At 31.4% G+C, this 17823-nt stretch overlaps 1 protein-coding gene across 4 annotated transcripts; it reads left to right on the top strand.

Moving 5' to 3' along the window:
• On the top strand, positions 5914-14209 carry LOC109352274. 4 transcript variants are annotated; one of them, XM_019594185.1, is made up of 15 exons: positions 5914-6428; positions 7474-7595; positions 7688-7776; positions 7860-7895; positions 8053-8134; positions 8484-8606; positions 9074-9138; positions 9384-9880; positions 9961-10033; positions 10119-10235; positions 10640-11205; positions 11746-11881; positions 11956-12024; positions 13252-13380; positions 13707-14209. In XM_019594185.1, exons 1-15 carry the CDS (start codon positions 6220-6222, stop codon positions 13818-13820), a joined length of 2427 nt encoding a protein of 808 aa, XP_019449730.1. In that variant the 5' UTR covers positions 5914-6219; the 3' UTR covers positions 13821-14209. The 4 variants fall into 4 exon arrangements, with proteins under 4 accessions (XP_019449730.1, XP_019449729.1, XP_019449732.1 ...); XM_019594184.1 differs by having other exon boundaries at positions 8053-8146; XM_019594186.1 differs by having other exon boundaries at positions 5915-6428; positions 8053-8146; positions 10143-10235.

The raw sequence follows: 17823 nt of genomic DNA, 5'->3' as shown, positions 1-17823 counted from the left end.
ACGACATATAAATAGATATAAACACCATGATTAACCCCTCGACCAGTGTTGTTAAAACCGTACCACTTATCAAACCGGTCAGGGTAATGATATAGTGGTACACTAGTTCAACTAGTGGTTCAGTAATTAAACCGCATGTCGGTTAAACTGGATATACCTACTTATATTTATATATATATAACCCTATAACAAAAAAAATTCAAATATGTAGATACTCAAATTTATAATTCATATTTATAATCTACTCAAAATTCACATAAACAAACAACTTTAAGTCTTTAACAAATTCAAAATCTAAATTACAAAACATATATCAATCTCAAAGTATCACTTAACAACCGCAAAATATAAATAAATGACACAAGTTCATAACTCATTCTACAAAACAAATAAATTTGGAGTTTTAACATTTAACACCAATGAGTCAAAGTGATCGCATATCGATATTATATTTTTGCACTAAATCCTATCTTCAGATAGAACTCCAAGATTACACAAATGTCTCTGAAATTACACACGAATGTTAAAAACCAAAAGATGTAATCTAAGTATGCCTTAGAAGCATGTGTCTTGAAGTGTTGAAGAGGGGTTGGAAAGATAGGTCACCTTGTAATGAGTTTTTAAGTTTTTTTCAAAAAAGAAAAAATATATATGTATAAACCGACCGGTTTAGTGAAATAGCAATCGGTTCACCGGTTTTGATACTTGACCGGTTCAACACCTGTACCGTACCGGTTAGGGGTCCGGTTTACCGGTTTTCCGGTTGAACCGGTTGGTATGGTCCGGTTTTTACAACATTGCCCTCGACAAAGAGTGGAGGATGAATTCAATGAAACCATTACTAAAATTGGGGTCTTCCAGCAAAATGAGCAAATTAGAATGTACCATAAAAAAGGTCAAGGTTTTAATAATCTTTAGAAAACTGCAGGGATGTTCCTGACCTTTCCTGTTTTAGAGAAAAAAAACAATATGAAGACAGGCACCAACTAGATCATTTCATCCACTTCATATTTATTTATTAAGAAATAATTGAAATGACACTGGACCAAAAAAAAAACAAAGGTGAAGAACAGTATTATACTTAAAACGATAAATTAAAAATAATTTAAAAGTGTACATTAATGTTTCTCAACCATCATTTAATCATATATAATTACATTAGATGTGACGTATATTTCTTTGTGTATTATCAATAGTATCTTATCATTTATTTTATTGGTAAAAAATTAATTTATTTTAGGTGTATGATTGTCCCTCCTAACGAGTGTCGTTCATAGGAATCGACATATTAACCTTTTAGACATCCTGGAGATCTAACCGTGCCTCACATATATAATAATATTAATACTACTAATAATAATAATATATTAACTTCTTTAATGAGTATTTTATTCAATATGGAAATAATTCATGATTGAAATCATAATACTGTATATGATTGAACATGGTGAAGGATGAAATCATAATGCTCAATTAAAACATTAAATTTTGCTATAAATTGATGCATAAGATTCTAAAGTGCAAATTACACTTAGAACAGGTATTCCCTACTAATATAATTTTATTTACAATTGTACTAACAGTACTTAAAATTACATTATATTATAAACCGATAAAGTATTGGTTTAAGACCCAACTAGATTTTTAAGATAATTAAAATGTATAGAATTTGAATTATGTGAATGACATTTGTTGGAGAGATAATCATACACTTTGTGAGATTCTTGTAGTACCAAAAACAATTATATTATAAAATAATTTTTCTGTATGCAAACAAACAATTTTTTGAACATAATTCAGAAGCCTCTATCATGTGATATATTCATACATTATTATCATATAAAAACGATTACCATAATTGAATACCAATCATGCACAAACATATTTTCCATTTTAAATAGGTAAATAAAAAAAATCTGGGATAGGATATAATGAATTGGTAAATAACCTTGATCTTCTGAAGCAAAAATGTTTTTCTAGAAAAGAAACCTGACATTATTTTGCAATGGGTCTCTGAATAAAAAGTTTGTCTATTTCGATATTTGCATTTCTAATTTTTTTGTCGTTAATCCACATGTCTCTCTCAACTAATGAAGCCATCAATCCCATGTGGCTAAATGTTATGTATGACATAAGCTGTTATATGGCCTAACATGGATAATTTCTTCCTTTTAATTTTTTTTAGATAAAAATATATTATTATAATATAATAGCCATTTACAAATTTATTGTGCTTTATAATATTATTTTCTACATGGAAAATATTTTTTTGCGACACTAGGCTGTGACGTGGATTTTCATTCATCATGTTAGTTGTTACCGAAGACAAAGTAGAAAATAATGATCATTTATATTAATAAAGAGGTAAATGCATGTTTATTTATTTTTAATAACAGCTTTTAATGACATATTTATCATGATGAAAGTTGTATTCTTCCTCATACATAATGAAAGTTGTATTCTTCTTCATATACAATGAAAGTTGTATTCTTCCTCATACACAAGAAAGTTGTATTTCCTTTTTTTTTTGAAGAATATTTGTGACATGCTAGTTTACATAAAACAAAAACTTACTTAAGTCTTTATTTTATATATATTAGCGTGTCGACTGACCCACATTCGTATTTTTTTAATATATTTTATATTAACTTCATGTTATACTATTTAAGAAAAATAATTTAAATATAAAAAATACAATACATAAACTTAGTAGAGAATGAAAATATAAATAAGAGAATGTATAAAAGATTAATGATATATTAATATAAAAAATGAAAGCATTGGAAGTAATATGTGAAAGTTTATATTAGTTATTAATGAGAAATGTTACAAAAGATAAATTTGGAATATAAAAATTATGTTACGGTGGTGATTTTTATTTTTTTTGGCTTTAATTCTATATATATATATATTATAGAAATTCATATAAACATAAAATTAGAAGTTATAAAAGTTAAAATAAGGAAACAGAAAATCAAGGTTATTGGGACCGGAGACGGTCACGTACACCCTGAAAACCGGGAACCCTTTCCAAGCCGTTTTGGGTCGTGGGAAACCGGTCCAACCGGGTTAAACCGGGTAAAACTGGAATAACCTGGTTGGTTAAACCGACCGGCTATAAGAAATTAAAAAAAAAACAATGCAGTAAAAAACGACGTAATCGCACAGTGCACAACAATTTTTCTTGCATTATGTAAAACATGATATTGATAAGTATGTTATTCACGTATTTTAATTAATTATATAATATATGTATATATATATATATATATATGTGATTATATATGATATTATAATGTTGTCCGGTCCGACCGGACGGCCTAACCGGTTAAACCGATTAGAACTTATACTTGAATTTTTCCAGTTTGATATCCGGCTCGAGTTTCACAACATTGCATAAAACACTCTATGGAACATTATTTTATGTTTATTAGTAGATAAACATAAAATTAGAAGTTATAAAAGATAAAATAGGAAAACATAAAATACAACATGAGTAGTTATTTTATGTTTTCCTTTTATATATAACTAGCGTGTTGACAGGCACTCCCGTGCCTGTCAACCCGCTTTCCTATTGTTTGTAACGTGTAGTCTGTATATTATATTTACCCAATATAGTATTTTGTATTAAATAAGGGTATTTTCTAGTTGTGTTTTTAACTATTGATGTAATTGTTTATTTTTTATAAATTGAACGTTCAAATAGTTTAGTGACTCACATTTATTTTTATAGGTAAAGCGTATGACTTTATAATAATGTTTGTCATGAAATGTTTGCCAACTGCATTCTTATTTTTGTGACTCACATTTATTTTCATGAAATGTTTGCCAATTTAATTATTATTTTTGTAATAATTATTGTACAAAGTAATAGACATGATAAACCGAGTAATGATTTTTCTTTGATATGATGAAATTGAGAAATATTTGTATGTTTAGAGTATTGTTATGGAATATTGAAGTCACAATGTCGAATTATAGTGGACGCTAAAATTTCTATATTTTTTTGTGGGAAACATAAGAGGTAATTTGGCTGCTATAATGCAAATTTTATGGAATTATGAAATGCATACATAATTTGTAATTGAATTAAAAAAAATTAGTAAGATTAAGTAAAGAACAAAACAATAGAGATGTGATGAAAGTAAAAAATGACAGTATTCTCGATACTACACCTTATGAAGAAATAAGTTTGGAACTGAGAAACAAACATTGAAGAAATATGGACTGTTATGTAGAGTACAAAAGACGACATTGTGAGCTTGTGAATGTCATTAGATGTGTCAAAATGATTGAGAACGGTTGGGTTGTTCCTTATAATTATTGGTTGTTATTGAAGTATGATGGTCACATAAATGTAGATGTATGTAGTAGCATCATTAGCATTAAGTCAATGCAATAAAATATCTTTAAAAATAATATTCTTTGTGAAATCACCATCTTCCCCTTGAATTTTTCCTTCTTTAATAAGAATTTCCGTGGTAGCTTTTGAAACCCCTCTTGATAGAGCAACATATAGTTATCCGTGTCCAAAGACATGTTTAGGAAGATAAATGCCTAGTGTTCAAATAATATATTCAATGACATATAGTGGAAGGTGTATGTATAGTGTTTTTTGCTTCACATAACCTTCTTAGTAGAAGGTAGTAATAAGCCAAGGTGTTGCCACGTTTTCTTGAAAAATGCCCTTGAATATTGCCATGATATAGAAAATGGCAGTTTTGTAACCGTTGAAAACCTTCTTTATTAACTGGTGTAAATAATGGCAGTTTTGTAACTTGAATATTACATCAAATAATGTGTTGCAAATAATGTATTAATGCAGGTTTTAACTTGGTGGTATTGGTGTTCAGTTTTTTAACTGACATGTATTCCAACTAATACATATAGTTGAATGTGTTCAGTTTTTTAACTAGCATAAAATGTGGCATTATCTTTGTTAAGTTTTTACCCATGATGACGATGATTTTGTCTTTTTTGAAGATGTAAAAAAAATTATCTTTGTTTTTTATTACTCAATAATTGCCATGATCTGTTTACCCAGTTGGTTTTTATTTTCAAGGGCATGTTTAAAATCTGCATTGCGGTTGACATATTACTCTAAATATGTGCTTATGGATGTTTGTTTATTGTTTTTTGTATTATCAGAGTGATCCATGATTCTGGTTTCTCTTGGTATATTGATTGATGATCACTGAGGTTATACTGTGAGGCTATGTGATTTGTTTATCTCATTGGTTTTTGGAGTTTCCTATTATTTTCAATTTTTAATGAAGTTGGATATTTCTTTCCGTGGTAGAAACAATAGAAGAAACTTTTAGTAGAAATTAGAAAATAGTAAGGGGTAAAATAGGGATTCATAAATTACATCATAGTGTGATATGTATTTTATTATCTTAGCATATCAGTTTTGTTTTGCAGTTTAAGATTTGGGTAGAATATGAAAGTTACTTTAATAATAGAGCAAAGGCTAAAATTGGAATATCAAAATTATTCCATCTATGGCAGTTAACAATTGTTTTGCCTTTATATATTTGTATAAATGTATAGATAAATAATATATATATATATATATATAAATTTGTTATTAAAAAATGAAATAAATTCAAGCTAACAAAAATATACTTTTTTTGTTCACAATGGAAAGGTGAATAAAACAATCACTAAAATATACTTGACTCGTTCTCTTCATTTTCTTAGTTCTCTTAATGTTATTAGAGTAACCGAAGATTAAATACAAAATTCAATTTGAATTAAAGAAACATGATATGAAATTAACGGGTAATGAATTATTGAATAGAATCCCAAACTCTTACCCCTTTTGTCAAATTTAAATGGACCCAATACAGAGTAATAGGTCCAAAAAAATTAATTGTCACTGAGATATAGAAAACCCAGATTTGGTGTCACCACCAATGTTAGAAGCATTGGAAAGCAAAGCAAAAAATCATAACTTTATTTTTTCCTTTTTGCCTTCAAATTTTCGTGATTTGGTTCATGGAAAGCATTTAACGTCCATTAGTTATAGCATGCTATATATAGACACTGAGGAGAGAAGTGAAAGTCATTGCCTTTTCAAAAATCTTCAAACCAACGTTGTTTTTCGACCAGCCTCATTTTTTCTGTTCCTGAAAATCTGGTTATACCCATTTCTCTGATTCTTTCCATGAACTTTGATTCATAATTCTGATACCCTTTGGTGAAAAGTAGAAAACTTTGATGGAACAGAAGCACGTTCTGTTGTCAGCATTGAGTGTTGGGGTTGGGTTAGGTGTGGGGCTTGGATTGAGTTCAGGTCAGAAATGGGTTGGAGGGAATGGTGACTATGATGAGATTTCTGAGGAGCAGATTGTAGTAGAGCTCAAAAATCATGTGGTTGATGGGAAAGATAGCAAAGTTACATTTGATGACTTTCCTTATTACTTAAGGTGATTTGAGATTTCTTTAGAGTATGTAATTAAGTGACTAGAGTTTTATGCTTTACAAATCTATGTTTTTTGTTGGAATTTTGACTCTGCAGAATCACTTAGTAAACATTGTCAGCATTTTTTTGGGGTTGTATTGAAATTTATATTAGTAATTTAGTATTATTATAAACCTTTGATGTCAAAGATGTTTTAGATTTTAGACATGGATCTGTGTCTGGTTGACTTGTAAATTTCATGGCAATGTGCAGTGCACTGAATCTTCTGCTACATATAAATTTATTCTTTTTATGGGACTTCTGTGATTGGTTCTCTTTATTTGTCTGATAATTTATTAGATTGTTTGTTATTGACTTCAGTTTTGCTGCTTTGCAAATCCTAAAATTTCTTATATTTTCTGTTTGGTTTTCAAAGTAAATTGTTCTTTGAGTATCTATTGGGTCAGATAGTATTTGTTGTTCCATGAAGACAAAAGGATGAATCTGACATGGCGTTAAAATTTTCTTTGTTTTTATTTATTTATTTGAAACTACAATTTGTATGTTTTGTAGTCATAATTTTGATGTCCAGAGTCTAAGACCTGATTTATCATATGAACTTGAAATTTTGTTATGGTTCATATCATTAGTTATATGGTAAAACTTAGTACTGTATTTCAGATTCCAGCTTCACCCTCTTCATGGAAGATGTAACAACTCAAGTACTGGAAGTTTCTGCTTACTAGATGTCCTTGCAGTCTTTATCATAGGATTCATAGCCATTAATTTATTCCTTATATTCTCTAGCTTCTTAATTTTGTTATTTTCTATTCCAACGCACTATAATCAGTCATCATGTTTTATAACAGTATTGTTTCCAGAAGTATGGTCTATTTTTAGCATAGATCTTTATATGTGAAGCTTAAGTCCAGTCCCCTGGTGGATTTTAACTAATCTTGGAGGAATTTTATTTTAACAACTATTTTCCCGGTTCATACTGAAGTATTGAATAAAATTTTTGTCCTTGCTGTACCATATCTTATGTTTCCACACGATGATCGCGATGACAGTGAAAGAACTCGAGTCTTGATGTCAAGTGCGGCATATGTTCATTTGAAAAGTAAAGACTTTTCCAAGCACACCCGAAACCTCTCACCAGCGAGCAGGGCTATTTTGCTTTGTGGTCCTACAGGTATATCATGTACAAGTTTAATCTTATCCTGCTATGAAAAAAATAGTATTGAAGTTCATTTGACTAACACTAGTTACACTTAAATTTTGAAGAACTTTACCAGCAATCACTTGCCAAAGCTTTAGCACATTGCTTTGAATCAAAGTTGCTGTTGCTAGATATTACGGACTTCTCCTTGAAGGTAATAATATAGAGCTTCTCATTTTATTTACATTGATCGGCCATATACATACATTAATATCTGTCATGTCATGCCTTGTGCAGATTCAGAGTAAATATGGATGTTCTAGAAAAGACCCTGTAAGTTTACTCTGCTCCATTCTTTGTCATTCTTGACTTCACTAGAAGTGAAACTTGTTAGATCCCTTTCATATTTTCTTTAAGAAAGAATCAAGCTACCATTTCATTGTTGGTTCATAGTGAATCTTCTTATTCAATTTGCTTCTTTTTGATATAGTCTTTTCGAAGGTCCATATCTGAGGTGACTTTGGAGCGAATGTCTGGCTTGTTCGGTTCCTTTTCCATCCTCCCTTCAACAGGTGAAACTAGAGGTACTAGAGGAAGTAACCATCATGTTTTGTAAGATTACGATATTTCTTATAATATACTTAACTGGTATTGAGTTTTGTAGTGTATGATTTCAAGATAATGAATTATTTAATAATATACCTATTGCTTGAACCTATGGTAAATGGTTTTGCCAGAGATACAAAACCAGTAATGTACCATGACCTATAATTTAAGTTATTAAGAGACTTGGTCCATGCCATGAACTGCAAAAGGTTGTGCAGTATGTTGCTAAAATTATTGATTGATAGCTGGAATGTTACTAAATTTATGTAACTATAACTTCATTTCATCTTGGTTGTTTTTGATTTTATTTTTAAGGGACTCTACGTCAACAAAGCAGTGCCGTCAAAAGTTCCAATAATCCTCACAAGTTTCATAGAAATTCTTCTGCTGCATCTGATATAAGTAGCACTGCTTCCCAGTGTGGTCCAACAAATCCAGGTTAGACTTGAAAGAAACTGCCATCTTTCGTAACTTCACTTCATAATTATTATATTCATGCTTAGAACTATAGTTTCCCTTATTACACAAGTTTGGGCTTACTCATCCTTCTTAAAGATTGACTTTAAAATGTAACTTTAGTTTTGTAGTATAACATAATGCTTTAGATAGTAAATCAATCTGTTTCTCAATTCTTTTGTAAAGTTTAAAAGTGTGACCAGATCTGTTCACTGGGATGATATTAGAAAGTTTATACTAGTAGTAACAAGAACTAATCTTATAACATCCGACATTCATATTTGATCTTAGTATATACTTCAGGAAGAAAATAGTGTTCTTCTCTAAAATTTATTATGCCAACTTCATTAAATTTGGAACAAGGCGTCCCCTATTTATTGTTTGCTAATGCATGAAATTAAAATGTTCCCTTGCATTATTATGCTTACTACTTTTAATGATCTTTTCAGCTCCTTTAAAGCGCACAAGCAACTTGTGTTTTGATGAAAAGGTTTTCGTGCGGTCACTTTACAAGGTGATTTAATCTGTCTAATCCTATTTTTTAGCTCATACTTGAATTGTATCAAAGAATAACCTTTGCTGCCAAGATTTAAGATGTGTATAATGAATTTATGTATTACATGGCTATCTTCAATAAGTATGTCATAGTAGCTTTTCAAATAGAATTTTTGTGTTCAAAATAAAAATTAATTGATCTTATATTGTCTTAGGACATATCTCTGTTCCAAAATGCTATTCTAACAAGATTAAGTTTTGCAGGTTACAGTTTCTATCTCAGAAACTGGTTCCATCATTTTATACATCAGGGATGTTGAGAAACTCATTCTCCAATCACCAAGGTTATACAATTTATTACAAAAAATGATAAAGAAACTTTCAGGCTCGGTGTTAATACTCGGTTCCCAGATGGTAGATTCACAAGATGATTGCAAAGAAATTGATGAAAGGCTCAATATTTTATTCCCTTACAACATTGAGATCAAACCCCCGGAAGATGAAGCTCATCTTGGCAGCTGGAAAGCCCAACTGGAAGAGGACAAAAAAGCTCTTCAATTTCGAGATAATAGAAACCACATCGCAGAAGTACTTGAAGCAAATGACATTGATTGTGATGACTTGACTTCCATATGCCATGCAGACACTATGATACTTAGTAATTATATTCAAGAAATTGTGGTGTCTGCAATATCTTACCATTTGATGAATACCAACGATCCAGAGTACCGTAATGGAAAGCTAGTCATATCAGCCAAGAGGTAAATATCTTGACCGATGACTGTTTAAACATTTGATAAAGAGAAAAGGTTTTCTAGTTACTGATATTGTATCTGTACAGTTTGTCCCATGGATTGAATCTGTTCCAGGAAGGCAAAAGTAGTGGGAATCTGAAGACTAATGAACCTATCAAGGTATTTGTCAAAATCTATTTTATCAGGTAGCAAGAAAAAAAGAAAGCTGAAGAGTGCTTATGTATTGTGTTCTCTTTAATGTTAGGATAACTCTGGTAATGATGTGCGGAGTGACAACCAAGCACCTGAAAACAAAAATGAGACAGAGAAGTCTGTTCCTGTGACGAAGAAAGATGCCGAGAATCCAGCTCCAGCAAAATCAGTAAGCTCAATTTCTTAGTAACTAACCTCAAAAGAAGATAAATGAGATATATATTGCAAGACAGTACAATGCTTCTTTTGTTTGTAGACCTTCTGCTTAGGTCCTCCCTATCTAGTCTAGCAATAAAAGGAAAAAAATGTGAATATGATCCTTTCACATTCTTCCATTACCTGACAAATTTTACTGGTTTCAATATAGACAATTGATACACTGTCATTTACATTTGACTTGTTTATGTATTTCTAGTTTCCTCCAGTTTAGACCGAATTTTTTTCCTGATAGTCCATGTTCATGGCTGATCAAGACACCAAGTAGGAACTATGTGATATAAGCTTACCTTTTGCATGGATAATTTATTCTTCTGTTTCATTTTTTATACAATAAATACAATTGCATGCTTTCAGGAAGTTCCTGACAATGAGTTTGAGAAACGCATAAGACCAGAAGTTATCCCCGCAAATGAGATAGGGGTTACATTTGCAGATATTGGATCATTGGATGATATTAAAGAATCACTTCAAGAGCTGGTCATGCTTCCCCTTAGAAGACCAGACCTCTTCAAAGGTGGCCTTCTAAAGCCATGCAGAGGCATATTGCTTTTCGGGCCTCCTGGTACTGGAAAAACAATGCTAGCAAAGGCAATTGCAAATGAAGCTGGAGCAAGTTTCATCAATGTCTCAATGTCCACCATCACTTCAAAATGGTTTGGTGAAGATGAAAAGAATGTCCGAGCTCTGTTCACACTAGCAGCAAAGGTTGCCCCAACTATTATCTTCGTCGATGAGGTTGACAGCATGCTTGGCCAGCGAACTAGAGTTGGAGAGCACGAGGCCATGCGGAAGATTAAAAATGAATTCATGACACACTGGGATGGGCTATTAACAAGACCTGGTGAGCAAATTCTGGTTCTTGCTGCAACGAACAGACCATTTGACCTTGATGAAGCAATTATAAGACGATTTGAGCGCAGGTAAGGACCACATCTTTGTCTTATTGTTACACGATCACATGTTGCTTCTGTTCAGCTACAATTATTTTTCCATTAGATCAAAGAAAGGTATCATAACAAAACAAGGAAGTTCATTATAAAAATATATTTCATCAAAAAAAAAATTCTTTTGAAGGAAAAGAAGCATGGCATCCCAATTATTCAATCCTTTCATTTATGCAGTTTAGATTTCCTTTTGAGACGTCCATTCTTATTTTGTATGTAGCTAGAACATCGCTCTCACGGGAGACACGACATTCTGTAGCTTGTGTCTCAACTCTTTCAGCAACACTTTCTGTCTCTTAGCCATTGGAACTGTTCAGTAATTGAATCAATTAGATAGATTCCATGAGAATGATTTATCAAGTGTTGTTTTCAACTGTGCAAGAACAGTACTCATTAATCATGAACACTGGCCGCGTCATCTATTAGCAATACCATTGGACAACTTTTGCTTTTCGAATAAATGATAGTGTTCTTCTGATTTATAAATAACATCTTTATCCTTTTAATGTGGAGCAGGATTATGGTTGGTCTTCCATCTGCTGATAACAGGGAATTGATCCTAAAAACTCTTCTAGCTAAGGAAAAACATGAAAACTTAGACTTCAAGGAACTCGCAACCATGACTGAAGGATTTAGTGGAAGTGATCTTAAGGTTGATATTGTTAGTGATTCCAACTAATTAGTTCTTTTTTGGGGTTATGATCAAACTATAATTTTTTTAAACAGAATTTGTGCATCACTGCGGCTTATCGACCTGTTAGGGAGCTAATACAGCAGGAGAGAAGGAAGGACATAGTACAATGTCTCAATGTCCACCATCACTTCAAAATGGTTTGGTGAAGATGAAAAGAATGTCCGAGCTCTGTTCACACTAGCAGCAAAGGTTGCCCCAACTATTATCTTCGTCGATGAGGTTGACAGCATGCTTGGCCAGCGAACTAGAGTTGGAGAGCACGAGGCCATGCGGAAGATTAAAAATGAATTCATGACACACTGGGATGGGCTATTAACAAGACCTGGTGAGCAAATTCTGGTTCTTGCTGCAACGAACAGACCATTTGACCTTGATGAAGCAATTATAAGACGATTTGAGCGCAGGTAAGGACCACATCTTTGTCTTATTGTTACACGATCACATGTTGCTTCTGTTCAGCTACAATTATTTTTCCATTAGATCAAAGAAAGGTATCATAACAAAACAAGGAAGTTCATTATAAAAATATATTTCATCAAAAAAAAAATTCTTTTGAAGGAAAAGAAGCATGGCATCCCAATTATTCAATCCTTTCATTTATGCAGTTTAGATTTCCTTTTGAGACGTCCATTCTTATTTTGTATGTAGCTAGAACATCGCTCTCACGGGAGACACGACATTCTGTAGCTTGTGTCTCAACTCTTTCAGCAACACTTTCTGTCTCTTAGCCATTGGAACTGTTCAGTAATTGAATCAATTAGATAGATTCCATGAGAATGATTTATCAAGTGTTGTTTTCAACTGTGCAAGAACAGTACTCATTAATCATGAACACTGGCCGCGTCATCTATTAGCAATACCATTGGACAACTTTTGCTTTTCGAATAAATGATAGTGTTCTTCTGATTTATAAATAACATCTTTATCCTTTTAATGTGGAGCAGGATTATGGTTGGTCTTCCATCTGCTGATAACAGGGAATTGATCCTAAAAACTCTTCTAGCTAAGGAAAAACATGAAAACTTAGACTTCAAGGAACTCGCAACCATGACTGAAGGATTTAGTGGAAGTGATCTTAAGGTTGATATTGTTAGTGATTCCAACTAATTAGTTCTTTTTTGGGGTTATGATCAAACTATAATTTTTTTAAACAGAATTTGTGCATCACTGCGGCTTATCGACCTGTTAGGGAGCTAATACAGCAGGAGAGAAGGAAGGACATAGTAAGTTATTAAAAAACTTCTACTTTGTTAATATTAACATCTTTTCAAGTACTGAACTTTGGTATGAGCTGAAGATCTAACTGTAACAGTTGCATCTTATATCAGGAAAAGAAGAAAAAAGAACCAGAAGGCCAAGGCTCTGAAGATGCTTTGGGCAATGAACAAGATAAAGAAGAACTAGAAATTATGCTTAGGCCATTGAGTATGGAAGACATGAGACAGGCTAAGAGTCAGGTAGGTTGAACTGAAAATCATCCACTTAAATAGCAATGTGCACTTGATTTTGGCGTCTGCACCTTACAATTTAAAAATGACACTTAAATTTGAGGTTATAATGATTTTGTTCAACGTTTTTATGATTTTTAGAAGCTGAATTTAATGGTTGCATCAGACTGAGAAGTAAAAAATCATTTTGTTCTCCATTTAAAAGATCGAATGCTACAGGCTTTCGAGGATTTCATGCCTTTTAACGTCATACATGGAAGAATGAAAGTCTGGTATTGTCAATAGAATATCTCTTTTTCGAGTACATAAATTTATAGATGTCTGTTTAAATGCAGGTGGCTGCAAGTTTTGCCTCGGAAGGAGCAGTAATGGGTGAGCTGAAGCAGTGGAATGATTTGTATGGAGAAGGAGGTTCAAGGAAGAAAGAACAACTCACCTACTTCCTTTAGATTGCAAGAAAGTGATTTTATTTTCGACTTGTCGGCATTCATAAAAAGGATATATTTTAACAAAGAATGGAGTCCATCAGAGTGTTGAATTCGAAGCATTCCCAAGTGTCTCAATATCAAAAGGCAAGAGATCATAAAAGAGCAAAACTCCTGGCAATATATCTAAAGAATGCATAGATCATCATGTTCCTGAGAGGGTTCTCGGTTTTTTTTATTGCGTAAAAGCCAATGGCCACCTGTATTCGGGGTTTATGTTCTTTTGTCATGTGGTTTTGCAAGATGCAATTGCTGTTAAAAAAGTAGTAATTCATGGCAATCATTGTAGGTAAGCTGTATTTTATATAAACAGAATTTCCATTAGATTTATGTACATTGATTGTTTAGCTGCACTACTCATACAGTTTGGTTCAATTATTTATTTGAATTGTCTTGCACATTACTGCCAATTGTCTTTTAAGTGAAATACCTAGTGAATGTTATCATGAAGAGAAAAATAATGAAAACTTCTGAACAGATATTGGACTAACGACCGAAAATTTTGCTAACTACTATATATGGAAAGGCTGCACAAATTTACTCTTCTTATATCCTACTAATTGAGAGTCTCATGTACTGAGCGGTCCTAATATAGTATTGAAACTTCACGACAGTAATGCTAACCAAGAAACAGAAGGAATGGTTAAGTTCCAAATCTCAAATTACAATAGAACTATATTAACCTTTATTTTGGCCACAGGAAGAATTGACTAGACCAGAGTCTTTTGAGAATATCATGGTATTTTAGGCACAAACATAAGAACATGCCTTACATATATAAAAGAATGTCATCAAATTGAACCAGCTCCCACTCATTGGCACAATTCCACACTCCAGTAGCAACTTCTTCATAGGATTAAAAAAACACCTTATTATCCTATTCCAATGTAAAGCATAGTGAACAATGAATATTATGATTCCAATGCATATCATTTTCACTTGATCATCAAATGCTCATGACATTTAAAGAAATATACCCTGGTTTCAATTTCTTTCAATGAATTCTACTGGAGGCAAGAAACAAGGTTTCACTAGCAGCCAGTAATTCTTTACACACAGCAATGAATTTGTCCTTTAAGATTGTTTCATGAGAGATCAAAGAGGTGAATGGATGAGGAATGGAGATCACCTGTCTAAAAATGAGTGTGTCCTCAGTCCCAACTAATGAGTTTTCTCCCAATAATATAAATATATTATTTTATGTTTTTTAATCAAGTGTTATTTTTCATTAGATCGGGCCAAAAAAAATAGGATAAAAATGGGGAGAGATGATCTCTGTCCATGCTTGAAATATAACAAAGTGGCAATGGTAGGACTAGGTCCATGAAGGAATAGGCCCATATAATTTATTTTCTCCCACATCTAGCATTACTAACTTTGTGAATTCCTCAATGACAAGGGTAGTTCTCCAACTAAGCTATTGTCTCTTAATATCAATGATGTACAAAAATGATATTGATTAAAAAATCATCTAACTCACTAAAAATTATATAAAAGAAATTGAAAAATATAGGCTGAAAAAGATGTATAATAATAAAATTATAAGAGAAAAAATATATATCGACAATGTATGAATTTTATATATTATATCATCTGTCATTTATGTTTAATCACCATTAACTGTGTAAAAGAAAAATAAAAGGTAATTTAAATAATGATCGATGAATGATGTATTGGTTGTGTATTAATCTTTATACTGACATGCATATATATTAAGCTCAAAGAAAATAAAAGTTAGATGCATATTAAATTTGAGAAAATATTATTTTTCTTGTACTATCAATGATATTTTTTCACCCTTTTTGGTAAGGAACTAATCGCTTCTGGGTTCGTGACTGTCTCTCTCAACAAATGTCGCTCTCAGGATCGAATCCATGAACTTTTGGTTATCCCGGGGATCTAGTGAGATCTTACATCACTAACCAACACATTATTGATGCATATTAAATTTGAGGAAAAACACAAAAATACTTTATGATATAAAATATATGGAAGGGATGGATTACTTAATAGATGATTGGAATAAAAATATGTTGTCTTAAACCATTTATCAAATCATGTCTCATACCAACAATAATAAAGTAAAAACATAAAAAATAATGTTTGATTAAATTTTTCAGTTAACATAATATGTTTTAATTGGTGTGAGATATAATGATATTGTTTAAAAACTATATCTATCTATTCTGATTATTGATGTGAAATGTAATACATGATAGGCCCTAAATAATGCTAATTAAGAAAGTTCTATAATCGAAGATATTGTTGGAAAACTTACTTTAACCTTAAGCGTGACCGCGTGTATGGCTGCGATTCTAGAAATTAGTTATTAGTTATATAATTTATTGCATACTTGTAGTCGGATCTCGCACATTGTTAATATTACGTAGAGGTTGAGTTTGTGGAAATGTAACTGTATACCTATTTTGTTTAAAGAATTTAACTAGTCACTCATGATTCAACCACCAATTATTATATACCATTGTTTTAATTTAGAGTGTTTGTTGTCAACTTCTGGAAGAAATAGTTTATTGCATGCATTTTAGCTTTTATTTATATATAACTGTTTGTTGTCAACTTCTGCTTCCACAATAAATTGTTATACTATTAGTAATCGGTTTATACATCTTTTGTCGTCAACATCTTTTAAAGCCTATGTATAAGACATATAAAAGATTAATAAGTTTTCATATCATTGCAAAATCAAGATTAATTTAATACACCGACACCATGAAAAAACAAGTGTGACAAGACATTATTCAAATATTGATTACTTGAGTTGGGACAAAAGAATGCATCACGTAGTAGTAACTCACGTCTCAAATTGCTAGTCACGTATAATGTATCTAGTAACTTGTAATGTATTTAGTTTCATGAATGTTAGCGTCGTTCTGATAGTGACCAGAAACTTGAGACAACTTGGGCACATCTTCACAGCTTCTACGTAATGCGTCTCACTTTGCAGCCAACGCTGAGTCAAATTTGTATTAAACAATAGCTTGTGCATCTAGAAAGGAAAGAAAAACCATAATATAAGTTTTATGAGGAAAAAAATGTACTTACTTTGTATAAGTTTTATACATTATTACTGTATCATTCACTCTTCGTGTTTTATCATATTCATTATTAAAAAATAATAATATAAATAAATGGTGAATGATATATTAAATGTGTAAAATCATTATACCGGTAATGAATAAATATCACCAATATTTTATTTTACATAACAACTAAAGCAAATTTCAGTTTATCTCACATCTTCTATCTCAAAATGTGTACAAATTCATGTACTCCTTATTTTTTCATAGTTCGGAAAAGTAAAACATGAATTAAACATATATTAATTTTATGAAATTAAAATATTTCATTGTATAAGAAGATAAATTATCTCATCTAACCTATAAAATCTTGACATGTGTCATATTTAATTATTTTCTATAAAATATTTCTAAAACTAAACAAAATAGTACAAGTGTAATACTTTTACTAACTGGAGGATATAAGTTATATTCTAGGATGAGGAGATACCTTATTTTCAAATTTTATATTTTATAATCAATAAGAAATAATAATTGGTATGAAGTGGTACAAAATTTAAGATAGAAGATTGGCGGATGAGGATCATTTATCCTTAATGATGTCTCATTCTCTGCCCCAACACAATCAGATATTGACAAATGACTAGAAGAAAAAATTTAAAAACAAAAAGTAATAAAAAGTAGCACTTTGATTGACTTGTGACAAGGAATGAGACACCGTTTGGGATGAGTGATCTCTGTCCGTAGATCGGCTCATTTACCAATACACTCATAGATTTCAATTAATATTTTTTTATACTATTAAAGATATTCTTTCACCTTTTGGATAATAAACTAACATCTTTTAAAGTGTGTGACTCCCCCTTTCAATTAATACTTTAAATAATTTATTAAATTAACGATTTCAATTAAAATAAGGAAAAATGATT

This window comes from Lupinus angustifolius, chromosome LG07, assembly GCF_001865875.1.
Source record: "Lupinus angustifolius cultivar Tanjil chromosome LG07, LupAngTanjil_v1.0, whole genome shotgun sequence".
NCBI lineage: Eukaryota > Viridiplantae > Streptophyta > Magnoliopsida > Fabales > Fabaceae > Lupinus > Lupinus angustifolius.
The sequence above is the reverse complement of the archived record's forward strand: the minus strand, read 5'-3'. Positions and strand labels throughout refer to the sequence as shown.

Excerpts from the sequence above, each read along its gene's own strand:
- LOC109352274 (XM_019594184.1), top strand. The coding sequence starts at position 6,220 with ATGGAACAGAAGCACGTTCTGTTGTCAGCATTGAGTGTTGGGGTTGGG. Across the intron at positions 7,777-7,859 it reads TTACGGACTTCTCCTTGAAG|ATTCAGAGTAAATATGGATG; the intron begins GTAATAATATAG and ends TGCCTTGTGCAG. Across the intron at positions 13,381-13,706 it reads TGAGACAGGCTAAGAGTCAG|GTGGCTGCAAGTTTTGCCTC; the intron begins GTAGGTTGAACT and ends GTTTAAATGCAG.